General features: G+C 39.6%; 1 protein-coding gene across 1 annotated transcript in view; it reads right to left on the bottom strand.

Annotated features, from left to right (window-relative positions):
* Window positions 1-7,476: 7,476 nt before the first annotated feature.
* Window positions 7,477-10,341, bottom strand: part of LOC124711630 — a 198,965-nt gene continuing 196,100 nt past the window's right edge. The window contains exon 8 of the mRNA XM_047241812.1: window positions 7,477-7,630. Coding sequence (XP_047097768.1) covers window positions 7,499-7,630 — 132 coding nt within the window. The 3' untranslated portion in view covers window positions 7,477-7,498. The remainder of the gene's footprint in view (window positions 7,631-10,341) is intronic.

Below are 10,341 nucleotides of genomic sequence, written 5' to 3'. Positions count from 1 at the left end.
TGGTTGGTGCCCAGAAACTAATGGCGGACACCACGATTTACACGTGCCAATGTGTCACACAATAAACTATGCCTACTCACTTTTGAATTAATACTATACTCACATTTATAACACTCTCCTCCATAAGCAACACAAACGTACATGCAAATACAGCAATGTTCACTTAAAATGAAATATAGATGTGTGTGTGTGGTTTGAGGTTTTTGGGCGCTAAACAGCATGGTCATCAGCGCCCAAACGCATAGAAACAGGAACACATGCGATGAAGCGACGAAGACGGACAGCGAACAAGGACAACGGCTAAAAGACACAGACCGAAAGAAAACTGCTTACAAATAATGGCAGGTCAACAATACCTGCAATGAAAGCTAACATTTCAATGAAAGTAGTTTTATTACCATAGGCAAAGTTAAACAAAATTATGGTTTTTAATGGAAATAAGTGAATTTAAAGGTTCATCAGCTGAAGTACTGTTTATTCACACACACACACACACACACACACACACACACACACACACGAGATTTGCACCGAAAACCACGACTGCGAAATCATCACGCTTGGTGGGGATCAGCATGTTCATAGCACACAGTTTTTAACACGCCTGTGGTACAGTTAATAATTATTTACTCTGTTCTCAGCCACAACACAAACATACATCGAAGTTCTGAAACTTTCAATGTGCCTGCGATACTGTCAAAGTGAACACAGTTCCCCTCAAAACCCGTAATTGTAATGTCGTCCATACACAGCTGTATTGTCGTAGTTACACGCCCCAGTCCAGTTGGCGGCTTTACACAGTCCAACTTCTCTGTCCACAATAAACATTTTCAGAATCCGGTACAAAAAGAACAGAAATATATATCACCATTATTGAGTTTCATTTGCACCAATTTGAAAGAAAACAAACACAGACATCACACCATACGTGTTCGCACCTCCTCCATCCAACGCAGACTCTTCACACACACACACTCCATTTACACAGCATCTCAGTATATTTTTAATTGTACCAACTATTTTAATCACAATAAACATTTTCAGCGAATGATGAGCAAAGAATCAAAATATTTTAACTACGCAATAAACAAGAGAAACCTATTTACTGAGGCAAAAAATTAATTTCAAAAACATATTATCTCAAAATAATACAGGACAAATAAACACTATGCTGTATCCTCGGAAATATACACATACATATGAAATAGAAAGAAAGAAAAGAAAGGAAGAGAAAAAAAAAATTATCTCCCGCCAATAGCAATCCCTTCACAACTTCCACTGGCATTGTGCATTAACTCCGCACAGTCTATGTGCCAAACATTGGTCAGATGTGCAGCCAATCAGTAACAGCTAATCAAGCAACACAATCTATTAATTTAGCCAGTGGTCTATGAGCTGTTAGCTAACCCTAGTGTTTCCAAACTTGGAACTGGATCTCATGAGGTGAGAGCATCCATTCATTGCCTGACACTCCAGCCAGCCTTTGAGAGTTCCAGGCTTGACATGGGGTGTTTGCTCACTGCTACCAACAGCCACAGGCAGCTGTACTATGGAGCTGACCACCAGTCTTGCACTGACAAGACCAGATCGACATCAGCTGCGGGTACATCAACTCGGCATTCTATTTCCTCAGTGAGCTTGCTCACTACTGCCAGCTGTGCTCAGTACATGCGTACAGCCATCGACCTATTGTACAACAGACAACAAATAATGAAGATGTTTTGTTGAGCCAGTATTCTTGACGCCACACTTGACTGGATGATCCTACATCCATAACCTCCTACACCCACCATTTCTTGGGGGCAGAAGTGGCCATCTCGCAGCAATGGAGTCAGCATAGTGGTCAATACCAACATTATATAATCCGATTATTACCAAATTATAAAATTTGCTTCTTTGTTGAGGGTTTGGAGTGAGATTTTATATATAATAATTTCTCATTTGCCACATTGCAAGGTATTTGGAATACCTGTAATTTGAAAAGGTAATCAGAAACTTACTTATTAGTCACTCCTTCTATCTCTTCATCCAGATTACAAGATTAAAGATTCTTATTAACTACATAAAATTTAACAATGACATTGGTAAAGTGGCCTCTATTGTCATGGTGTGTCAGTTAAGTGCCGTGCTAATTATTAATGTTGTCCTACATATATTGAACTAGTTAAAAGAGATGTCATAGCTAATTTAATCAAACAGATATTTAGTATAAGGGAACAGTAGCAGTAATGTCAATCATAATGATTTTACAACATCAAATTCAGCCTACAGAAGCACAACTATCTTGTAGAAGTGTACTTGTAGTCAGTTAATGTTACCATTTCTCACAACTGCTTCACTTTGTTAATGAATTCTTTGCATTACTGCACATTGCTGAATGTTCTCCATCACAAGGTCCACAGAATATGATGAAATTAAATCTAAATTCTCAAGTCACTGATTGCTATTGGGATCTTCAAATGCTGTAATACAATGCAAAAGCTTGTAAACTGCATTGGAAACATTAGTGATGTTTTTCAATTAGTGTAGAATATGGAAGATATCATATTTCTTTGCAGGGTATTTAGAAATTTTTCTAAAGAAGACAACTTTTTCATTACATACCAAGTATTTTACTGCAGCTGGAACAGTTGTGAGCTAATATCATGCCCAACCATCCAACACCCAAATGATGTCATTCAGCAGAGGATGACATTGCAGTCTCTTGTTAAGAGCTCTAAAGTGCATGTTCCCTGGTGTTTCAGCATATATTTGCAATTTTCTTCATGCAAAGTGTAGATACAGTCAGTTTAGATAAATACTGTTCATCATGTATATCATGTTACGCCCAAAATTGAAGGAAAATCCCTTTAGAAACAAAATGTTTTTCAAACTTGATTTTTACGTAATAATTCAGAAATGGTACTGATAATAATTAGTTAAGAAAGGTATCTGAAAAGGGACAGTGAAACACGATGAATAACGAGTACCATGGCAGTGACTTGATGGTGCTGCTGAATGACAGCACAGCACGCAAGATGAGAAGAGTTAAGTTGGGTAAGGAAGATGTGGCAAACGAGTGTTTATTGACTTAATAAGGGCAAGAGAACACTAGAGCTGTATTTTTTATATTTATTTATTTAGCATTAAATTCCAGTGCACAATGAAATATAATATACGCTATTGTGTAAGACACATGAAAACTTGAAGCACCACACTGTTTTGCGAGAATGTCTTTGAAAATCATATTGTACAGGATTGTATTAATACTGCTGCTGAGTGCCTTTCTCTCTGTCAGTCTCTAAGGTGATTGATAACAACACAAGATACCAAAAGTTCAGTAGACATTTTTTTCTTCTTACACAGACTATTCCTTCCTGTGTTTTGGCCAAGCCTACCCCAAGCTGTTTCTGGCAGTTACTGTCACTGCCAGAATACTCGTTATTCTTCATATTTTCCTTCCACTGTTAAGACACATCATTGAACTGAATATTGTGTTTGACTAATCTGAGACTTCTCTATAGACCTATAAGAAACAAACCCATATTTTTGTTGATAGTAGATGTTGCATGAAAAACATAATGAGCAGCATTTCTTTAGACAGACTCCTTTTATTTGATCAAACAACTAAATTGCAAATATCTGCTACAACACAAAAGAAAATATGCCTGATCAGGATGACCACTCTATTGGCTGACTGAATTTCCTTGATTCTTCCAGAACATTTCCAGAACTTCGTTATATTTTTCCCAAGTAGCCTTTTTTGCAGAGATACGAGTCATCTTTGTTTCTTTAAACCTATGTTAAATTTTAGTGTAACATTATGGGCTTAAAAAGACAGTTTCAAATATGTGTATATCATAATATTTAAGCGAATAGTATCGTATTCGTCCTTCGAAGTGGCATTGTCCAATGCAACCTTTCCTGTTGATCACTGAGGAACTTAACAGGGAAGGCGTTTTCCTGCTTCTCGATAATGCCGAAAGGTGACACGCGAGGTAGCTGGAGAGAAGGGTACAAATGTGCTGCTGGGGTAATGAGACATCCCATTCCATCACAGTTTCTTGGAGCAGACATGTGCACCAACGAAACAAAGTTATATATGCTTCTAGTGTATGGTGAAAGCAGAAGAAATGCTGTTAGAGCAATAAAGTGATATGGAGAGCTGTATCCTGATTGTGAGCATCCTAGGCACCAGCTTCTTACACGTATTTGCAAGAAACTATTTGAATCGGGATCATGGAACGCCATACAGAGGACAAGGCAGAAAACTGCAACTGACGAAGTACATGTAGAGGGCATTCTAGTGTTGCGCATAACGACCCTATTATTTAGTCACGACGTATCGCCTCAGAATGTGGTATAAGTCAGCGGAATGTGGTATAAGTCAGAGAAGTGTTCTAAACATATTGAACTGACATAGATTTCACCCATTTCACCTCTCATTACATCAAGCACTCTCTGGTGTGGATTTCGAATGGCACCAGGAATTTTGCTGGTTTGCTCTGCAGCACCTCCAAGATGATCCAACGTTTCAACAGGCGCTTTTTACTGATGAAGCGACTTTCACCAACCACGGCAATGTGAATTTGCTTAATATGCATTACTGATCAATAGAGAACCCTCATTGGCTTTGACAGGTACAGAATCAGCAACCGTGGAGTGTTAACATGTGGTGCGGCATCGTCGGAAATGTCATTGTGGGGCCTATGTCATTCCGGGTATACTAAATGGCAATAACTATGCACAGTTCCTGCAAAACATTCTGCCCGTTTTGCTGAAAGGGGTACCACTAACTATGCGTCAATGTATGTGGTTCCAACAGCTGCCTTGCTCACTCTTCCTGTGTGGCTACAGAGCTGTTAAATGAAAAGTTCCCGGATTGTTGGATATGACAACGTGCTGAAATGAAGTGGCCAGCCCGGTCTCCTGATTTGACCCCTCATGATTTTTTTCCATGGGGAGCAATCAGACATAAAGTGAATGCTCAAATACCAACTATGGCAGATGACATGAAGCAATGTATCATCAAAGCATGTGCCGATATCTCATGTGACACCCTCACAGCCATTCACAAATCATTCGAATGGTAACAAGAAATGTGTGCTGCAGCAGAGGGGAAGCAGTATGTATTTTGCATCTTTGTGTGTATTTGCTTTGTATTGTGATCAATAGTAAATATTTTCAAATAAATAACAAATAGGTATGAAATAATTGTGACCAATAAGGGCCTCCTCATTTACATTTGTATTTCTGTTACTTAAAATGTATTAACATCTCGTAGCATTTTAATACTGTATGTTGTCTAGTATTTTGGTATCACAGTTGTCAAATAATTGAATAATAATTACGCGACATCATCAGTTAATTTTTGTGCAAAATATCACGGTATATATTACTATTATTGGATAAATGGGTGTGTTTGTGTAAGGATGGACTCCCGACATTTACCATCTACTCTACACAACAGGAAAGATCGCATTGGACAACGCCGCTTCAAAGGACAAACATGATATGAGAACATATCTGTGTCTCATAAACTATTCGCCTAAATATTATGATATACACATATTTGAAACCATCTTTTTAAGCCCATCATGTTACGCTAAAATTTAACATAGGGTTCCATTTAGAAAAACCAAAGATGGCCTCATATCTCTGTAATAAAAAATAGCACAAACATTAAATGTGATGTATTCAAGTAGCCCGTGTCCCTGCAATTCACTGTCCAAATGGCATCTTTGTATCTATTACAGTTGGGGAGATACAAGGGGTGTTATGGCTTAGCTGTCTAACCCTGTATATTAATAAAAGTTACCATATAATGTTAGTTAAACAAGGATGAATAAATATGTGTGCCATGTATTAATTGTAAAAAAATGAAATTCAAAACTTACCTTTCAACATATACTGAAAAGAAAAGAGTGGCGTGAAGTAATGAAGCATGGCTCACTAATATAGGTTTTGCCAAGTAGAGAAATTGCGCATCTTGTGACATCACCTGGTTCAAAAAACTAATAGATAGCAGTTGTGCTGTGGGACAAATACCTCTCGCTACTGACACTAAATATTTTTGGTTACTCTGTATGCAGTACCCCATAAGACTTTTTTGGAAGACACACACACAGTCCATGCTGTGCAAAAATCAATTTATTCTGCTACCTATTGGAGGCATATGCAGACAGTTTTAGCACGACTGTCATTATATGTATAGTTTGACTATACAGAGAAGAAAAATGTAACACCCTCAACAACTATGTACATTGGCTCCAGGGTAGTGCTAGTGAGGGTCACAAAATGGGCCTGTGGGAAGCAGGATGGATGTATTGATGGGTTGCTGTACAGGTTGATGAGTGGGATGCATTAGTGGCGTCCTGCTGCCTTCAGCAATGGTCTGTGGAACATTTCCATACCATTAGACCACATTGTGGACGTCCTTGTAGTACAGACATACACTGAGATTGGTAGATGTTGAAAGCAGCAGTGGTTGAGTGAACATCATCCAGGAAAGATATCTGGGCACAAGTTGCACCTGATGTGTCACCAAGGAATATTGGGAACCATCTGCTTGCAGCAGGACTGAAACCATATGTGCTTCAGGCCAGGATACCATGACACCATCAAGTATAGCTATTCTGGTGTTGAGAAGGAGTTGACTGGAGAGTGGAATGGCACTTTGTCATCTTCAGTGTGATAGTAGATTCTGTGATGGATGTACACATGTATGGCACAGACCTGCTGAGTGGCCTACTCCAGAGTGCAGTCATGTAAGACGCACAGGTCCGAATCCAGGCTTCGTGGTGGAGGAGGGTGCAGCATCAGTTGCAACTTGCAGTAACATCTGGTGTTCCTGCAGCGTAATCAATGCCTGCTGAATTGCACAAGTCATTGTCTCCACACCAGTGTCATTTTTTCAACAGGAAGGTGATGTACTTGTTCAGCAGGACAATGCACATCTATATATGGCTGCTGTAATGCAACATTCTCTTCATGTTATCCAACAACTGCCCTGGCCAGCAAGATCACCAGAACTCTCACCAACTGAACATGTATGGGACATGGTGAAACAGGAACTTGCTCATTCTCCAGAGTCTGGAAGAACTATTGCCGAATTGCAAAATAAGGTGTAAGGTGCTTCTGATAATCTTATCGCAAGATAACATTTGACATCTCTACGATCCTTTCTCCAGAGTCTGGAAGAACTATTGCCGAATTGCAAAATAAGGTGTAAGGTGCTTCTGATAATCTATCGCAAGATACAATTTGACATCTCTACGATCCTTTATACACAAGAATACATGCCTGCATTTCTGCCAGGGGGTGATACACTTTCTATTAATGTGATTGTCTGGGCGCTGTGACGTGTATTTTATTTGGTCTGCATTTGTTATCATATATGTGATGAAGTATCTGTCATTTCAAATGTCAATAAAATGGCTGTGTCCTTCAGGGTGTTGCATTTTTTTCAGCAGTGTGTATAAACCATTAGTTCCAGAATGACTTTCAGGATTCTTTTTATTCAAAACAGCTCATCGAAACAAGGGCATAAATCTGATTTTTCTTCTTCTAATTTTTGACGCAGCTGCTGAAGCTCTCGCAGTTGGCACTGCATTTTGCTGACATCAGTGATCATATTCCTTAGGCGAGTTTCCTGAAAAATATGAAACATTGTGAAGAGATGCTTAAAGAGAAATGTTTCTTTCATGAAAATAGTTTAAACATGTCTTTTGTGCAATAAATACGCCAGTTTTCCAGTCATTCTGCATATATTGTTCAAAAATATAAAATTCTTCCCCAAAAAGTTTTTTCCACATAGTAATGTCGTCACTTAATACTGGCTCCTGAGACTTCATAAGCAGGCTATTGAGTGATAGTTTGTGTCATTCTTCAAGTGCTTCCAGTTAAAACCTTTCAACACCTTTTCACAAGTGAAACGAAATTGTGACTACTCATGCATCTTTCTTTCTTTACTTTCAGTATCTGATATTATTGTTGATTGGATACCATGCTCTCGCTGAATATTCTAGGATACATCAAAAGAGGATTTTTACAAACAGCCTTCTTTGTAGGCTAGTACCATTTTAGCAGCATCCTACCAATGAACCAATGTCTGCCACCTACTTTACTTAACAACTGAACATATGAGATCATTTCATTTCATATCTCCACAAACTGCTAAACCGAAATATTTGTATGAGTTGACTGATTCCAATTGTGACTTACTGATATTGTAGTGAAAGGATATTACCATTTTTGTGTTTCATGAAGTGCACAATTTTACATTTTTTTAAAAATTTTTTGTTAATTTAGAGAAAGTTGCCAATCTTTGAACTGCTTGAAAAACTTATCAAGATGTGACTGGATACTTGTATACTTTTCTTTCAGACATTACTTCATTATAGACAACTGCATCATCTGCAGATGGTACGACATTACTATTAATATTGTCTGTCAGTTCATCGATATATAACATGTAATATATGATATGAACAGCAAAGATCCTAACACAATTTCCTGAGTCACACCTGAATTTACTTCTATACTTGTTCAGTGACTCTCCATCTAGCATCCTGCTTGAAACAAATACTCAATGCTGTCAAACATGATCCAGATGGCTTAGGATGTGAAGCAGAGCACGTTGTGTTCAGCTGCAATGTAGGCTACTGGGTGGTCAGCTTTGTTCTTGACCACATTTTGGAAATGGCAATTCATTCTGATGAACAGCTGGTCAGTTGACACACCAACGTAAAAAGTTGTACAGTCATTGCAGCAGAGTTGGAGTATGACATGGGTACTTTTACAAGTGGCCATGCCTCCAATGGGGTAGGAGAAACCTATGACAGGACTGGTTAAGACGTGCCGGGCAGGTGGATTGGCAGGCCTTGCACCTGAGTGTGTCTCATGGATAGATTCCTGTGGCAAGGGGCTGGGATTAGGAGGGGTGTAGAGATGAACTAGATGTTGTGTGGGTGATAGAATACCACTTTAGTAGGAGTGGGGAGGCTCTTGGGTGTAATGTCCCTCATTTCAGGGCACAATGATAGATAATCAAGGCCCTGGTAAAGAATATGGTTTAATTGTTCTAGTGCAGGGTGATATTGGGTGACGAGGGATGCACTCCTTTGTGAGTGGTTCCTGGGTGTGATGGGAGATTTAGGGATGTGTGAGAATATAGTACAGAAATCTGTTTGCAGACTAAGTTTGTGGGGCAGTGCCTTTCTGTGAAGGTTCTTGTGAGACATTCAGCATACTTGGCAAGCAAGTTCCTATCACTGCAGATATGCCATGCACAAGTGGCCAAGCTGTAGGAGACTGGAAGGGATGACAGCTGTAGAAATGCAGGCACTGTTGTTGGTTAGTCAGTTTCATATGGATTGGAGCCATCAGAGAGGTGGAGGTCAATGTCCAGACTGGTCACAAGTTGAGCTGTGGATGGGAGAGGTGGCAGTGATTTTGTGAAGGAATGATGATAGTGCATGTTGGTCCTGAGTCCAGAGGATGAGGTTATCGTCGATTAATCTGAACCAACCTAGATGTTTGGGATTTTGGGCGACTAGGAACACTTTCTGTAGATGGCTCATGGACATGTTGTCATATGAGGGTGCCAAGCGGCTGCACATCCCTGTGCCACAGATTTAATGTCCCCTCAAATGAGAAGCAGTTGTGTGTCAGGATATAGTTGATGAAGTACTAATGATGTTGAGAGAGGTAGCATTTAATAGCAACAAGGTAATGGGGATAAGGAATGTTGGAGTATGGGGAGGTAGCATCAACAGGGATGCAGGATGTAATGGGTGTGGGATGGTGGATGGTTGGTGAAGGATGTGGTAAGTATCTTAGATGCAGAGACTAGGTTTTGGGCAACTGGATGGAGGTGTTGGTCAACAAGAGCGGAAATTGTTTTGGTAGTGGCACTATAACAAGCTGCTTTGTAGATTTAGATTACAATGTAGTGCCCAGGATAGTTGAGTTTATGGATCTTGGGGTTCCTCCACCTACAAGCTTTGTGACAGGAATCCCAACATAACATCCAGTCCCTACAAAACTGTTAGGTTCATACCAGAACCTCTCCCCACAAGTCCATCTTCCTCCTCACCCCAGTGACACCTGGTACACCCACCTTCTGTCCATCTTCCTCCTCACCCCAGTGACACCTGGTACACCCACCTTCTAGATATTTTACATACTCCCCAAAATCCATATACTGAACAATCCAGGACACTCCACTGTAGGTGGTTGTTGTGCCCCTACTGAAACAATTTCTGCTCTTTTTTCTCAGTCATTATACACTGTACCAATGTTCTGACATACTAGTACTTCTCCTTTGAGGACAAGGTATATAAACTGAAACACGGTCTTGGA

Source organism: Schistocerca piceifrons, chromosome 1, assembly GCF_021461385.2.
Source record: "Schistocerca piceifrons isolate TAMUIC-IGC-003096 chromosome 1, iqSchPice1.1, whole genome shotgun sequence".
NCBI lineage: Eukaryota > Metazoa > Arthropoda > Insecta > Orthoptera > Acrididae > Schistocerca > Schistocerca piceifrons.
This window is presented reverse-complemented; position numbering and strand designations above follow the sequence as displayed.